This window comes from Podarcis tiliguerta, assembly GCF_965153285.1.
Source record: "Podarcis tiliguerta genome assembly, chromosome: 13".
Lineage (NCBI taxonomy): Eukaryota > Metazoa > Chordata > Lepidosauria > Squamata > Lacertidae > Podarcis > Podarcis tiliguerta.
This window is the reverse complement of record NC_139546.1, coordinates 35,057,991-35,075,279: the sequence shown is the minus strand read 5'-3', so window position 1 is coordinate 35,075,279 and position 17,289 is coordinate 35,057,991. Positions and strand designations below refer to the sequence as shown.

The 17,289-nt window shown below is 45.3% G+C and overlaps 1 protein-coding gene across 1 annotated transcript in view; it reads left to right on the top strand.

Moving 5' to 3' along the window:
- The first annotated feature begins 772 nt into the window (after window positions 1-772).
- The window catches only part of EPS8L1 (EPS8 signaling adaptor L1), a 41,426-nt gene continuing 24,909 nt past the window's right edge, over window positions 773-17,289 (top strand). Inside the window, exons 1-12 of the mRNA XM_083411598.1 lie at window positions 773-922; window positions 7,054-7,106; window positions 8,102-8,145; window positions 10,057-10,115; window positions 12,311-12,472; window positions 12,620-12,769; window positions 13,057-13,139; window positions 14,192-14,307; window positions 14,450-14,502; window positions 15,534-15,660; window positions 16,700-16,788; window positions 16,887-16,961. Coding sequence (XP_083267724.1) covers window positions 7,090-7,106; window positions 8,102-8,145; window positions 10,057-10,115; window positions 12,311-12,472; window positions 12,620-12,769; window positions 13,057-13,139; window positions 14,192-14,307; window positions 14,450-14,502; window positions 15,534-15,660; window positions 16,700-16,788; window positions 16,887-16,961 — 975 coding nt within the window. The 5' untranslated portion in view covers window positions 773-922; window positions 7,054-7,089. The remainder of the gene's footprint in view (window positions 923-7,053; window positions 7,107-8,101; window positions 8,146-10,056; window positions 10,116-12,310; window positions 12,473-12,619; window positions 12,770-13,056; window positions 13,140-14,191; window positions 14,308-14,449; window positions 14,503-15,533; window positions 15,661-16,699; window positions 16,789-16,886; window positions 16,962-17,289) is intronic.

Genomic DNA, 17,289 nt, shown 5'->3' with positions numbered 1-17,289 from the left:
GAATTTATCTTAATGTTGCCAACCTTTTCAAGTGTACACAATTTCCCCCCACATATTCAATAAACATTTTCTCTAAATGTATCTTCTTCTTTTTCTCTTATTCTGTGTGTTAAGTCTGCAAGCTGTGCATATTCCGTCAGCTTAAGTTGCCATTCTTCTTTAGTTGGGACCTCGCTCATTTTCCATTTTGGGGCTAACGAAACACTGACCACATCAGTGGCATACATAAATAACCTTTTTGACACCTGGGAATTTCCATCTGAATTCTCCCCAAAGGAAAGGACTTTGGTTGTTTTGGGAAAGTACTTTAAAACATTTTTTTCAATTCATTGTGGATTATTTCCCAGTACTCTTTTACCCTTTTGCAGGTCCACCAAAGATAAAAGGTCCTTAAGCTGTCTTGGACCCAAGTTGTTAAGGGCTCTGTACGTCGACATAAGAGCCTTGAACCATCTGAATTGATGGGCGTTCAACTAACTCTGTAGATCTGTCATGTATAATGAGCACATATGCAGGCATTTTAGTGCATAGACACGTGCAAGGAAAATGACCACAGCTTCTCGCCATGCACGTACAATGCCTGCAAGCACGTTTTGAAGCATGCCCTCATTTCCCTCTTCCTCCAACCAGCTGCCTCCAGAAAGAGCCCTGCCACTTTTTCCCCCTAGCAAAAGTTTCGTTTCAAATACAGGTTGGTGTGTGTGTGTTCCTGAGGCTTAAAAAAAAAAAAAAGGCACCTGGCGAGTGACTGCTACCTGCCCAGGTATGCAAGGGGTGTGGTTCAGCTGACAGGCTCGCTCTCATAGGGACTGGTAAGTCTCAAGCCACATCGGTAGTTTCTACTTGCCATGTCAGATGCCACCAGCTGGGTGCCCAAAGCAGAGATGGTTGAGAACTGAAGAGAAGGACTGCTGCGTAGAAGGTAAGTCTAAAAGTATGGTGGGAGCTTGGGGGGGGGGGGGGACAAGCAGGGAGCCTGGGCTTCGTGGGGATGGAGCCTAGTTAGTTGGTTGCACCAAGGGAACTTGGTCCTCAACTCTCTGGTGAGGGGGGGGGGGGGAAAGGCCTTGCTCAGCAGAGCAAGAAAGTTGGCTTTCTTCTGGCAGGGTAGATTTTTCTGAGAAGGGCAACATTTTGGACAAACAGAAGCATTTGATTTGCAGAAGGGACTGTGCTGTGGTTGCTAAAATGGGAACCCTTTTATTTGGAAGAAACCCAGATAGGGGTTTAACGTGGATCTTATCAGTTGCCTGAAAGAGATCATATTGTTTTTCTGGTGAGACGGGATGGAAAGTAAGTGGGGCGGGGGAGGTCTCTTGCAAATCATCCAGAACTTAAGTTGTGTTCATTGTGTTTCTTAGTAATTGACTAGAATACTGACTGGGCACTTATATTTCCACAAATAAAAAGGGAAGAGACTTTGTTTTTAATTGAAAGTTGAACATCACAGGCAGACCTGGAATACCTGCAAGGGGCCAGGCCCCCAGAGCATTGGTTGTGTCATCGATCCTCCCCACCCACAAAAAAAGCTTCCACATGTACCTATAGTTTTAAAGAAAGATTGAGCGGAGATAGGCTTGCACATGCCAGTTTTTAACGGTATTCTGCATGTGTCAGTCACATTTTCCCACTGCCGCCACATTCCCCTTGAGGGTGCTTGTTCTGCTTCTCTTTCCTCAGTGTTGGCTAAATCCCTTTTTACACAATTTCTTGCTGTGAGATCCAGGAAGCTCTAGCCCAGGGAGCTGCTATTTTGAGGCTTTTTGGTTCTGAATAGGAAGATTCCAGATTTGTGTGGAACAGAAAAGAGATATGTTGTTTTAAAAAAAACCCAAGTGTGTGTGTTTGTGTGGTGATCTCTCATGTAGTAACGAGAGAACCTCTAAACATACGCAGAAAGACTTTCCTTGCCAAAGCTAGCCCTACATTTTTCGATTGCAGCTGACTACCGTAAGTCATACTCAGAGTAGACCCACTGAAATCTTAGTCTTCATAACTTTTGTCCATTGGTCTAAGTCATGGGTAGGCAAACTAAGGCTCGGGGCCGGATCCGGCCCAATCACCTTCTAAATCCGGCCTGTGGACAGTCTGGGAATCAGCGTGTTTTTACATGAGTAGAATGGGTGCTTTTATTTAAAATGCATCTCTAGGTTATTTGTGGAGCATAGGAATTTGTTCTTTAATATTTTTTTCGCAAAACATAGTCCGGCCCCCCACAAGGTCTGAGGGACAGTGGACCGGCTCCCTGCTGAAAAAGTTTGCTGACCCCTAGTCTAAGTGTTCTCATTAGAGGGTCATAATTATAAGTATTGAGCTTCAGCATACATATGCCCCTATTTTGTTAAAGGCTTTGACAACAAACATGGGCAAGGGTTAAACCTGAAAATATTTGGGTATCCGATCCATTTATTTCATTTTTACAGTTATATCCTACCTTTTTGTCCAAGGAAAGTGGTGTTTCTGCAGACATCTTTTAGGCAAATTTTCTCTATTAAATCTGTGGCTTTATTGGTATATTTCCCAGAATGGTTGCTGCATCTTTGACTTGGTTTCTTTATGGCTGCCTACCCTCCGATATATCAGATGAGAAGATGTCCATTTTTGTAAGCCTCCTACTCTCGCATCAAGGATCACTGCCTGATCCTCACCACTACCAGACCAGCATAACACACAATTTATACTTTGCCAAGGGTTTGCGACCTCAGCAGTGACAATCTGTAAAATGGGCTTTGTTCCCTATGCGGAAGCTTATTGTTCAAGCACATGTATTAATGTGCATTTCTAGCAGAGACAAGAAGGGGGAAAGCCACAGAAAAGTGGTAGAACATCTGCTTTGCATGCAGAAGGTTGCAGGTTCAATCTCTGGCATCTCTAGGTAGGGATGGGAGAGATTCCCTGTTGAAAACCCTGGAAAGCCTCTGCTATTCAGTATAGACAGTACAGTGGTAGATGGAGCAATGGTTTGGTTTGTTATAATTCAGCTTCCTATATTCCTGTGATAAACTTGGGCCAAACGCCACATGACATTATTCTGACTTTTAAAAAGTGGTTTAAATTAGCTGCATTAATTTCAAAGAACAAGTTGCTGTGGGGCCCCACTCTGGAATATGCTCTAATGCCTCAACCCCCCCCCCCCCCCCGCAACTGTTTGCCTCCAAAGGTGCTGTTTTTACTGCCAAAGCCCTGGAGCTGGGGCTGAGCCTGATAAATGACAACTCCAGCAATTTGCACTAGCAACATACTAATTAGGCATCCCCCAAAGGCAAAAAAGAGAGAGAGAGAGAGATTTACTAACAGAGAGCAGAACCAGGAAACAGGGGCTGCCCCCATTTGGGGGGAATATGCTATTTCTTGCAAACAGCCTTGTTTGTGCCCTTTTGCATCAAAAAGCAGGATGTATAGACGTTTTGGAAATGAAAGAAATGTGTAAGAAGAGAAAAAGTGGGGCTAACATGTAGATAGTGTATATTTTCTCCACAGACAGGTTGTGGAGCTCTCACCTGCCTACAATTCATACCCTCTTTCAGAGGTGAGGGCGAAAACACATTATGCATGCTTAGAGGTGCGCCTATATTTTGTCGCTTCATTTCACACATCCAGGATTAGGCAGCGGCTTTCAAAACAGATTACCGAATTCAGAGTTACGCTTTGGGTATAGTAATCAGATACAGCAGTGTTATCTAGCAGTTGGCTAAAATGACCCAGAAATCATGGGGCCCTGAGCAAAGAATTTTCACCTTGTGCATGGCAGACAGAAAATCAACAGGTGCAGTTTCTTTGTGAATGGAGGCGTAACACTAGGGAAATCTTGTATTTCTGCCTCTTGGGTTCTAAAAGGGCAGAAACCCTGCCAAAATTAAAAAGGGATGCACCACCTTCTTGAAACCCACCTAATTTGGATGGGGGTGGGCAGGTAATGTTTTGGGGAGAAAGCGGTGACATATAAGCAGTAATCCTTTTTCCTTTCTGGCCTAAACCCAAATACACAGTCCAACTGAGTCAATATTGACCATTGTTTCTTCATATCAACCACGGCTGGCGAGAGACCTGTGCATAAATGAGCATTGCTTGCAAATCTGTAGCTGGGATATTTAAGCAAATATCGGGAAGAGAGTATCCTGTTTCTCTCGCCACCACCCGCACTATTAAACACTACGACCTCTGCTTTAACCATTAAGCCGCTTGCTCCTTGTGTGGCTTCTTCTCTGAAAAAGAAGCACGGTTAGACGAGAGCAGGTTGGCTCTGCTCCAAGCATAGAAGGAGGTTAAATCCCACCTTTAATAAACAAAGCACCTTGCCAGGTGAAACGAAACAGGTGTGGCCGTTGGCAAGAGATGCCGCAGCATTCTTGGGCAGGAGCGAGGCCTGCTTACTTTTCTTTACCATGTGTGTATGATCGCACACCCTTGTACTGTAAATGATCTGGGGTTTTATTTATTTGCACACACACACACACACACACACACAAAAAAAAAAAAAAACCCATACCGCCCACATGTAGGTACATCATGCCGGTCAGCAAAATTAGATCAGAATACAATGAGGAACAGAATACCATTGTGGCAAAGTGGTTAGAGTGTCAGAATTGGACTTGGGAGACCACAGGTCAAACACCAAGCCACTGGGTTGCCAATCGCGATCTCTTTTAGCCGAACCTGCCTCGCAGCGTTGTTTTGAGGAGAAAACGGAAAGGCATCCTGAAAGAATACATGTGATGATAAATGAATAAATAATCCACATCAGATTAGTACAGGGGTCACAAACTTTTTCAGCAGGGGGGCGGTCCACTGTCCCTCAGACCTTGTGGAGGGCCGGACTATATTTTGGGAAAAAATTAATGAACGAATTCCTATGCCCCACAAATAACCCAGAGATGCATTTTAAATAAAAGCACACAATCTACTCATGTAAAAACATGCCGATTCCTGGACCGGGCTGGATTTAGAAGGCAATTGGGCCGGATTTGGCCCCCGGGCCTTAGTTTGCCTACCCATGGATTAGTACATCAGCACAACTGGGTTTACCTTTTACCCAGCCCCACTCTTTCCAGGCTGCGCTTTAATGTCCAAACATAATGGTTTTTTTGGGGGGGGGGGGTTGCCCCAAATATTCCCCACAAAAACCAGCTCCTTAAAGCTGAATCAGAGCAGGATTGAAATATGTAAATAAATTAAACCATTAGGCAGGGAAGAGAAGGGAATAATGATCCCTCACTTCTCTAACATCAGGATTTTCTTCCTTCATCACAGCCAAGACCTTTTAAAAGTTCCTTTTTGAGCCTCCCTCTTACTAAGGCCCAAAGCCTGACAGTACCCACCTCAGGTGTGAAGGCATGCAAATGGAGCATCAAGGTACCTGAGCCACATGCAAAGCATTCACCTCTAAACTAGCAATGTCAGCTTGGATTTGCTAGTCATATAATATTGTTTAGGACGCTTCAGCGAAGTGGATTCTAACTGCAAGAACAAGGGAAATGAGTGCAGAGCTCAGGGTATGTGTGTGTGTGTGTGTGTGTGTGTGTTGGGGGTCGGGGGTAATAATCCCTGAAATGAAATGTCCGCTGGGTGTCTATTGGCAGCTGCCTGGGCCTGCTTAATGAATTCTGAAACCACTCTTCTAGTGGGAGAACAGGCATTTGCCGTTGTTCTTTTCAGCCCCAAGGCTGTATTTCCTTATAGGCGACCTGCTGAAGGCCACATGCAAGAGGTAGGCAGGGCCAGAGGAGTAAAGGCAAATATTACTTTTCTGCAGCACTTCCCTCTCCGTCCTCCACCCAGACAAGCCACAGAGTTTTTAGGGACACATCCCAGCCAGGCAAAAACACTCTAGGTGCAAAGCAGGATCGTTGTGGGGAGAGTTCTGAGGGCCAGATAGAGAGTGCTGGAGGGCCACATATGGCCCCTGGGTCTGGGGTTCCCAGTGCCGGATTTACATATAAGTTAAACAAGCTATAACATAGGGCCTCACTTTCTTGAGGCCCCCCAAAAAATTAAAGGAAAAAACTGGATGTACATTTTCAAAATATAAGATAAAAAACAAATAAAATAAAACCTACATAAAACAACAGTGTTTTGTTTGTGTAGGCTCCTATGATGTAAGTAATGGGCCCAGCCTGCTAGCCTGCTCCCTAAAATATCACTGGTTTGCTCATTTCTATATATAAGGTGCCTACATTCTGCATGGACTGGTTACATGGCAACATGCATGGCAGATGGCTTTAGATACCTATTAGGTCCATAAATTACCATATAGCATATATTCAACTCAAAAAACAGCGACAATTTGTTGTTGACAAAGGACAGCTGGACATATAAAGGGCCCCATTACCTTCAGTAGCTTAGGGCCTCATCAAACCTAAATCTGGCCCTGGGGGGTTCCTCAAGCCATAGAGCAACAAAAGCTACTTGCTTTCTCTATGCAGACTTGTCCTGAAACTGATAACCTTTGCTTCTTCTTCTTTTTTTAATTTGCATTTTATTTATTTGTTAACATTCTTATATTACATTGGTAAACATTGTCATATTACATTACAGGACTTACTATAATATAATTTCCAACATGTATACAAAAATTATATACATATTTTATATACCTAGAAAGAAAATGAAACTAACAAACAAAAAAAGAAAGAACAAAGAGGAAAAACAATCCCCCCCAAATCATATACATACCAACACACTAGACTTCCTGTCTATCCCGTTGTATATTCCTTTTTTACAAATGAATGTACTCTTATTATTGTATATTTCTTTACATTTTATCTAATACATTCCTATATCAATATGTGCTCTTAGTCTTATTTCTCAACTCATTCTCACTCCAATGTCAATCAAACGCTAGCATAGATAGTGAACCTTTACTGTATTTTTGAACATATGTTTTATATCTATCCCACTTTTCCATAAATTTTTGTTTTGAATTGCCTCTCAGGGTATTTGTTAACTGCGCCATTTCAGAAAATTCTTGTAGCTTGTAATGCCAGTCCGTTATTGTCAGGGCTTCTTGTTCCTTCCACCCCTTTGCCACCAAAGTTCTCTTCTTATGCTTGCCAGGTTGCATTGGGACTTTTGGACGAGGCCGCTGACATCATGAGTGACTCAGGAAGGTAAGAGGGGCTGTCAGAGAACGCCATCCAGCACCTACAGATTTGGGAGCAAGACTACCTAGGGAGACACTGAAATTCAAGTGTGCCCAGTTTTATCTGGGATGTAGAGCTTAATACAAAGTTCTTTGCTTTCCAGAACCTTCTGTAGTGTTCTGGGCATGCACTCACTTTTTGCCCTGAGGGTTGAGAGAGCCTGACCTGCAAAGAAAAGGTGTTATGTGCGATCCCTGACATTTCACATCTCTGGGTCACACTGGGAAGAAGGCCTAGTGACTAAAACCTTGGAGAGCCACTGCCCTCCACAAAAGGTGGAGACCCTCAGGCCTGGCGGGGGGCAAATGCAACCCTCCAAACCTCCCTGTCTGAACCTCAGGATTCTCTCCAGGCCTCACACCCTTTCCAGATCTTAAGGCAAGGGTGTCTCCTACGCTTCACCTGCTATTTTTCTAGAAAATGAGCTGCCGCAACTCACCACGAACGCCTCCCTTGTTCTCTTGCCCCTTTCGTTGTGATTTTTGAACTTACTGAGCATAGTCAAGGGACTGCTTAGAAAACAGCCATTGGGGATCATGTAGAGGCCCTGCTGGTATGGCAAGGAAGTCTTGCCGTAGTCTTGCCTCTCTTTTTCTTTCACTTCTGGGTTGACAAAAGGGGTTGGTGGCCATGGGACTAGAGTTGACGTGGGCACTAATGGCTGCAAAACCTCTTTGAACAGAAACTGGGCTGTTTCAGTATAGCGCCATGGCCTTGTTTGGGAGCTGAGGTAAAATTAAGTGGCACAGATTACTAATATTTCTTTTCCTTGGGTGCACAGTGGGGCTGGATAGGATTTGGGCAGGTTCCCCAGCCCTAGAAGATACTGGCCTCCAGGATTCAAGGGTGGAGGGGAGCCTGAGGGCCTAGCAAGCTTTGGGAAGGATGTATAGTAGTCTGGAAATGAGGACCTGAGGTGATTTCTTCCGGTTGTTGAATAAGTAGTCCATTTTGTCTTGCAGCCTCGGCAGTGACCGCTCCAAGCCCAGTGCCAGAGCCATTTATGGTGAGTTTTAGAGTATAGGGATGTATCTGGAAGATTTATTTATATATGAGTTTGCTGGTACGTTTCAATTCTGAAGACCTTCTCAGTCCTGAAGCTGTAGCGTCCTCAACTTTTTCAGAGATTACCAGCTCTCATAAACGGATCTGCTGATGATCTTTACACCTGGAACTCCCTTCCTGAGTATGTCACGTGGGATCCCTTTCTCACATCAACACCTTACCTGGGAAGCCTTTGGCTTAACTCTTTGCTCCTCACCCTCAATAACCACATTTGTTTACAATTAATCCCTTGACTCGCCCTCCCCTCTCTTCCTTGGTTGACTTCGCTACCATCAAAATGCAGTTTATTGCTTTATAATCTCCTCGAGTGCAGGCACCTCACTTTTTTTAATAATAAAGAACTCGCACAGCATTGAAAAGTGCTGCAAAAAAAATTTATATGGGTGATCTTTTGCAAAATTAGTCTTGCGCATAACTGTTTCTGCAGAGCTTGCAAGGCTGGCATGGTTCCTCCTCATGTTCTGCTGTGTGCTATGAAACTAAAAGTTTTTTTCTTCCAATGTTGGGATCTTGTGTAGGATACAACGAATTTATGCTCCTCTGCTACAAACTAAACCAGGAAACCTGTCAGTCTTTCACTTTACATCCTCTCTGTGTTTCTCCCCTTTGAACTGAGGAAGCACGAACATTTGGTTTTCCTGGGATTTAAAAACCAAAGGTTCTGTGCCACGTGGGGTGGGGAAAGAGCAGGAATCAGCAGAGAAGCAGTAAGAAGGGAGGAGATGGGTGTGTGTGTGTATTTCTCACAAGCTAAACTGGTTCCCGCAGGGAGAGGCAGTAATTACATCCCTCTTCTTTAGAAGAGGTAATAATTTCTTAAGAACTGAAAAGTGTTCCTTAGAGAGATAAATCCCTGGATGTTCTTATTAAGAGTTTTAACCTGTGCTAGTCCTAGTCAGAGTACACCCATTGAAATTAATGAACCTAAATTAGTCATGTCCGTTAACTTCCATGGGTCTGCTCTGAGTCAGATTAGCATTGGATACAACCCATTGTCCTTTAAACTAGGCAAACCCTCACTCATTGCATGTGTGCATGAGCGAGAGATATAATAATATGTATAATGTGTGTACATCCAGTCGTACCTTGGAAATCGAACAGAATCTGTTCTGGAAGTGTGTTCGACTTCCAAAACGTTCAGAAATCAAAGCACGGCTTCTGATTGGCTGCAGGAAGCCGTGGAAGCACCATGGGACGTTCTGCTTCCAAAAATAGTTTGCAAACCAGAACAGTCACTTCCAGGTTTGCAGTATTTGGGAACCAAAACGTTTGAGAACTCAGCTGTTTGAAAACCAAGGTATGACTGTATATACATTTATGCTTATTTCCCGATTTTTATGCTGATGTTTCTGTGCCTTGCAAATGACCCTGGCATGCAGCTGTTAAGCATGTGCAATTTTCCCTAGGATGTAAATTAAATGAAGTTTTATTTGCTGAATTTTTGACTGTCACGCTACTGTCAGGAGCCCTGTCACAAAGAAGGCAGACCTCATGTGCATTGTGGCTGGGTACACACCATAGTTAAAGCACAGTCCTGGCTACTGTAGGTAACTTCTCACAGGGTAACAAACAGCCGTTCCCGGGATTCTTTGTGCTTTGAATGAATGTGTGTGTATCCGGTAATCCCATCCTCCCTGCCCATTTGTTCTGGATAGGACATGGCCCCCAAAGACGGTGCTTCCCTTCTCTGTCCCTGCCCTCACTGCCACCTTTTTAAAATAAAAGTTGCCGCTTGATGCTAAACAGACCCGGCTGACAGTCGACACTAAAGTTTCAGGTTTCATTTGCTGGTTTAAGTCAACATTGCAACACAATTCCTCCTCCTTAAATAATGTTTTGTCTCTTTCTGCAGAGCAGAGGAAGAAGTATTCCAGCATTATCATGGCAGACGTCTCACAGTATGCCGTCAATGTAAGTTTGGGTCTGGGCTGTGCTAAAGCGGGGGCAAGAGCTGTGGGACATCAGTGGCTAGTGAATTAGAGTGGGGGAAACTGAGTGATATTAGGGAAGAGGTTATAAGGATGAGGGGTTCTTGGTTGCCTCCAGAGTTATTTTGAGGAAACCCATTTCATGGGAAGCCTATGTGTTGCAGTGGATTCTGAAGAACATTCTAGAACAACTGTCTTCAATTATTTTGACTTGTCACTTGACTCTGACTTCTTTTTTTACCACACACGTCCTCCTTAACTCTACACTTTTCCCTCCGCTTCTGTTTGCCTGCCTGCCTGTCTCCTCTTTGAAAGACAACCTTCTTCCCTCCAAAACAAATCATCTAAATAATCTGTAACTCACTCTGAGGTTGGCCTACAAGCTAGTTTTGTGATCCTGACTCACGAGTTGGAAGACAGATAATCTAGTTCATTTGGAATGTTGTCTAGTCCTGTATAAAGTTTTTGCGTTCATGGTTTTTTGGGACGGTCCTTTGGTAGAACTTTATGGGGAACCAAACAAGAAAATAATTTTTAAAAAGCATCCCTGTTATACAATCCACATTGAAGCAGTAAGCGCCAAGGAGAGCCATGGCACAGGGCAAAAATCAGCAGAGGGAATAAGCTCATGTTTAATACTGGAAGGTCAGGACAAATGCATTCCTCACAATTCTCCTTTCATGACACAAATTATTCCAAGGTGGTGTACAAATAAAATTAAATACAATCTTTTTAGGGGAAAAAGCAATGTTCAACAATACTATAAGATCATAAGAAAGAAGTAGTCGTAATAATAATAATAATAATAATAATAATAATAATACCCCACCCATCTGGCTGGGTTTCCCCAGCCACTCTGGGAGGCTCCCAACAGAATGTTAAAAACATAATAAACTTCCCTAAACAGGGCTGCCTTCTGATGTCTTCTAAAAGTCAGATAGTTGTTTATTTCCTTGACACTTGATGGGAGGGTGTTCCACAGGGTGGGCGCCTCTACCGAGAAGGCTCTCTGCCTGGTTCCCTGTAACCTCACTTTTTGCAGTGAGGGAACCGCCCTCCTGAGAAGCCCTCATGGTTCAGGCCAATGGCCTATCTAGTCCAGCATCCTGTCCTAAAGTGGCCAAAGAGATGCTGGTGGGAAACCCTCCAGCAGCAGCAACCAAGCACAAGAGCAGCCTCTTCTCCTGCAGCTTCCAGCAACTGGTACTCAGAAGCGTACTGAGTAGGACTGACAGCATATAAAATGTCACTGAGATGCTTCCCACAGAGCAGCTGGTAGTAGCAGATGGCTCTGTGGAGGCAGAGGACAGCTCAGCTGGAGTATGAGCTGGTCTACCATCAAATAACCAACATACTTGGTGCCAAGTTAGCCGCTCTAGGGAGAGCCCTCTCCAAAAGGCCCACTCTCTTCTCTGCCCACCAACCAAACATAAGATGGCGGAGAGACCCTGTTAAGGCCTTTCTTCCTCTCCCTCCCTCTCTATTTCTCTCTCTCTCATTTATTTATGTATTCATTCACTCACTTTCAGACTCATTCACACATACTCACACTCCACTTTTGGGCACCTGGATGTTCTAGGGCAGGGTTGGTTTTGGTAGTCATACTGATGCCCATGAATACTTGCCTACTATATCTGAGACCATATAACACTGGGCATATAACACCAAGCACAATGTTGACCTTTAAAGCCCTAAATGGCCTCGGCCCAGTATACCTGAAGGAGCGTCTTCACCCCCATCATTCAGCCTGGACACTGAGGTCCAGCTCCAAGGGCCTTCTGGCGGTTCCCTCCCTGTGAGAAGTGAGGTTACAGGGAAGCAGGCAGAGGGCCTTCTTGGTGGTGGAACGCCCTCCCATCAGATGTCAAGGAAATAAACAACCATCTGACTTTTAGAAGACATCTGAAGGCAGCCCTGTTTAGGAAAGTTTTAAATGTTTGATGCTTTGTGATGTTTTTAATATTCTGTTGGGAGCCACCCAGAGTGGCTGGGGCAACCCAGCCAAACGGGGCGGGGTATAAATTATTATTATTATTATTATTATTATTATTATTATTATTATTATACTCCTTCTGATGGTCCCCAGAACCATTTGCAAAATAGCGAAATAAAGCAACGAGTAACCTCAGTGACTTAAGACGGATTTGCACAGACTTGTCTCCCTTCTGTATCTTCCAGCACTTGGTGACCTTCTCCATCGGAGACGAGGATGACTTGGCAACCGTGGAGGATGCCACCAGGAAACTGTCCGTCATGGATGCCCAAGGGAAAATCTGGGTTCAGGAGATGTTGCTTCAGGTCAACGGGTCGGCCATCAAGCTCTTCGACATAGACTCAAAGGTAGAGGAGCAACCCAGGACTGTGATGTTGGGTGGTGAATAGGGACCAAGGGGTTGTTGGCTGTAGCCTATAATCCAATATCTCTTATTTGGAGAAGGCTCCGTATGGGTTATCTGGATTGTTTGGTGACTTTGTCTCCCCCTACAGGAGGAGCTAGAGAACTACGGATTAGCAGCTGTGGCCCGTTGTGAAGCCGTTCGACCTGAGTCTCGATCCCAGTCGCTGCTTCTGCTTGTGTGCCAGGAACCCCACCAGCTCAAACCGGATGTCCACTTCTTTGAATGTGACCATGTAGGGGTAAGGAAACTGGACACTGTGGATGCATAAGGGAAGTGTGAAAAGCCACTCTTGATAGTGAAACCCTCTTCCAGCTGCAGGAAATGTAACCTAAAGCAGTCTTCATCAACCTGTTGCCCTCCTTTGCTGGCAGGGGCTGATGGGAGTTGGAGTCCAAACCATTGGGAGGGCACCAGGTTTGTGAAGGCTAATGTGACGCCCCAAGGCATATTTTGGAGCTGGAGAAGGGAGAGAGTTTTCTCTCTCACTGCTGAGCTTTCTGACTTTGTTTCTCTTCTATTTTATAGGCAGAATTGATCCAGCAGGACATTAATGGAGCTCTGTTGGACTTCAAGTCAGGCGGAAATGCTCAACGGAAAGAGGCGCTCAGGTGAATGCAGACCCATAAGCCTGTATAGCCACAGGTCTGAGCAGCGGCGTAGCGTGGGGGGTGCAGGGGGGGGGCGCGCTCGCACTCGAGTGCTAAAATCCACGGGTTAGGGGGCGCAAATTACTTGCCTTGCCCCGGGTGCTGACAACCCACGCTACGCCACTGGGTCTGAGGGAAAGGGGAGTTCTAAAACTATGAAGGCTGCAGAGTACACACACACACACACACACACACACACACACACACAAAATGTACAGTGGTACCTCGGGTTACATACACTTCAGGTTACAGACTCCGCTAACCCAGAAATAGTACCTCAGGTTAAGAACTTTGCTTCAGGGTGAGAACAGAAATCATGCTCCGGCGGCGTGGCAGCAGCAGGAGGCCCATTAGCTAAAGTGGTGCTTCAGGTTAAGAACAGTTTCAGGTTCAGAACGGACCTCCGGAATGAATTAAGTTCTTAACCCGAGGTACCACTGTATTTCAATCCTGCTGATGGCTCTTTCTAGGGAAGAGCAGCTGTACAACGAATGGTCTGTGTGGTTTTTCGGTAGAGATGTTTGGGTGGAGGCATCTGACCCTTTCACCCACGTGCTATTTTTCTAACGCAAGTCCCACTGATTTCCCCCCTGCAAGTTTCCTCCCATGCTTCTTGAATCCTGCGGAGTGGAGGTGTGGAGAGTGGCTTGAAGTGGGAGTGAGTCGCAGCAAAAAAGCAACGAAAAAGGGTTAAGCACCCACATGTGCCACGTCTCTGCTAAAACAAAGCAGAAACCTCACCAAAGCTGCTTTCACCGGTAAAAGCAGCTGCTGGAGTGCCAGTACACCTGTTTGTGAGTGACATAGTTTGGGATATGGCCCCGCCCGCTTTGTTTCTGGCCACACCCACCACTGGCTCCAGCCCCTCCCACACCCAAGGGACTGTAGCCATTGACCAGAAAAAGATTCTCCATCCTTCAGCCAGAGGAGAGATAGAGATGTCTAGAATAGTATTCTCTCTCAGGCCCTTCCTTTTTTATCTCAACCTCTTGCTTCTCGTCTCTCGTCTTCAGAGCTACCCAGAATTGGCTTGGCAGCCAGACCAACAAGGCTCCGGAGACCCTGCCTCAGTCTCCTAAACAGGTGCCCTCCAGGACAATGGTTATCGTGCCAGAGCAAAAGGAGAATGGTGAGAAGCCAGGAGCCCGGACTCTTCGCCAAAGGCTGCAAACCTCTGCACACCTTTATGCCTGAGTTGAACACCACTGAACATTAGGGTGGGCAGAGGGATAGTGGAGCGTGTCTAACCTCCTGGCTCTTTCTGCTTCCAGATATCTCGGCAGCTGAATCTGACCTGGCCTTTATTCAGTCCGAGCAAAATGTGGTAAGTTTAGCTGGAAAGGTTCTGTGTGAAAAACCAGGTGGCCTGTAAAAGAGGTTAGAATGATTTGTGGGAGGTAGGAGGGATTGCCATGAGTTAGGATTTGTGGATTTGCCTATATTTGCATGCACCCAATAGGACCCGTCACCTTTTGTCCCTAATGCATACTCAGTGCAGCTTCCTGACAGGTATGTGCAGGTTTGGACAAGTAACAAAACAATGATAGGGAGAGAGACACCTGTGGTGGGTTTCCCCCCCTGCTTGTTGTACAGCTGTTAAAAGTACAGAACGTATTGGCATATCTGGACTTTAAGAAACGCACACACAACCTATAGAATATATTTGGGGTGATCTTTTAAATATTATTTTTTTCCTCCTATATATATTTTTTGAAATAGTGTTCCCTCACCCCCCCAAAAAATGTTTAGGGAAGTGTGTTTTCATTCTGTTAACAGTATTGTTGTTGTTTTGCAAACCACATGTAGTTTTATGTTGCTGTAGCTCAATGGAATGCTGCCGTTGATATAAATACCTTGAAATCATTCAAGGAGTTCAAGATTGAGTAGATGGTTTTTGCTGCTTTTCCAGGAGTAAAGTGTAGTTAGGGCAAGGGAACATCACTTCATACGATATTATAATCTTTACAGTATTGTCATTGTTCCATACAGAACGACGAAATTGAAAAAATCCACATCAGACATTCAAAAACCAACAAGCCTGCTATCCCAGCCTGGTTAACCCGCTAAAAACTCTGATACCCCATAATTAAATACAATATACTTCATGAATTTGCACAGAACAGAGAATTCCAGTACATGTAGTTCGCATGCCACAATTCTCTCTCTTTCTTTTAGAAATTGAGGCTGCAATGCTATACCCGCTTACCTAGCAGTAAGCTCCACTGAACTCAGTGGGACTTACTTCTGAGTAGACATGTACAGATCTGTGCATTTGGTTCTTACACAGAGGGCTCTATATAGAGTGTTCAGCTGGAGCTGTCTACTGTTATCTCCCTTCCTCTCTCCATCTGACAGGAGCTGCTGAACCATGTTTTTGACGATGTGGAAGCCTTCATAGGGAAGCTGCAGAAATCGGCCGAAGCTTTCCGTGTCCTGGATCAACGCAAGCGCTCCGCAAAGGGCCGTCGCCGGGGGCCAGGCGGTGAGAAATATAGATTGAACCGAGCTCCAGGAAACTACATTCTCCCTCTCTTTCCTGCCACGATAACTGAGGTGGCTAGAAACTAGAGAGCCAGTGTGGTGTAGTGGTTAAGAGCGGTAGACTCGTAATCTGGTGAACTAGGTTCGCGTCTCCGCTCCTCCACATGCAGCTGCTGGGTGACCTTGGGCTAGTCACACTTCTCTGAAGTCTCTCAGCCCCACTCACCTCACAGAGAGTTTGTTGTCAGGGAGGAACGGAGAATGTTAGCTGCTTGGAGACTCCTTCGGGTAGTGATAAAGCGGGATATCAAATCCAAACTCCTCTTCTTCTTCTTCTGAATGCTGCTCCTGTCTGGCTGAACATTTTGGTTCTGCCCTCTGGACAATTCTGGAAACCCACCAGAATCCAGAAAGTTTCACTGGGCTGTGAAAGGCTTCCCTAACATAACAGGCCCCAGGTCTCCTGTTTCGGCATAGCACTATAGCAGAGTTGTCATGCTTTGCATATACAAGAGGTCTTTTTGTGTGTGTGTTTTTCACTCATTTGACGTGAGTTGCTCTTTCAGAGAAAACCTGGGGCAAGGGATCTTTCTCCAGAACCCTCAATGGATTCCCATCTGCAGGCAGAAATCCTGCAGCTTTGGTCATGGATCCAAAAGGCTTGCTGACACGGTTGCTGTGCACCGTGTGTGCAGCTCCACATGTGGGCATCTTGTATTGACATGTGTAGCACATTAATTTCATTATGTGGAGCATTTACAGGAGGCCATTGGCACCTGTGCTGAGGAAGCCTCTAAATCCATCGGGACCAGGGGCTCTGCTCTCCAAAACAGATTCTGGACTAGTGAGGTGGAAGTGGGATGTACGCACATGCCGGAGTCTGTTTTGGCATTCGTTCACGGTTTCCTGCCTCTTGCTTTGTTCCGCTGCAATTCCAAGAGGAAGTATACATAATTTAGGTTGCATGTAATGTCATCGTAGAACAATAGCCCGAGTTGCAGTACAGGTGTCAATATCTTCTTACTTTGCTGCATCCGCAGAGGGACTCCTGACAATCCGATCCCGGCCTCCTCCCCAAGAGGAGTTTGAAGATGCTCTGGCAAAGATGAAATATTCCTTCAGTCTTCTGGTGAGTATGGTTGGGTGCGCTTTTCTCGCAAGAAAGCAAGAGGGCGCCTGCCTGGCTCATGCTAACCACTAGGATACGCTTTTGTTCCCACCACTCAGGCAAGGCTGAAATCGAACATTGCAAACCCTACCTCAGAGGAGCTCATACATTTTCTCTTCAACCCCTTGAAGCTGGTAAGCAACAGATGGGGCAGAGGGGAGGGGAAGATAAACTCTCAGGCAGCTGAACCAGTGGTGATTAAACCCTGGAAGGTGATTTGCCCAAGCAGCAGAATGACAGGGTGAACTATATCATGCGGATGGCAGACTTGGGACTGAAACCATTTAAAAAAAAAAAAATCATTGCATGTGGAAAACTGGTGTATCAAAGGGGAGCCTAGAACAGGCATAGGCAAACTCGGCCTTCCAGATGTTTTGAGACTACAATTCCCATCATCCCTGACCACTGGTCCTGTTGGCGAGGGATGATGGGAGTTGTAGTCCCAAAACATCTGGAGGGCCA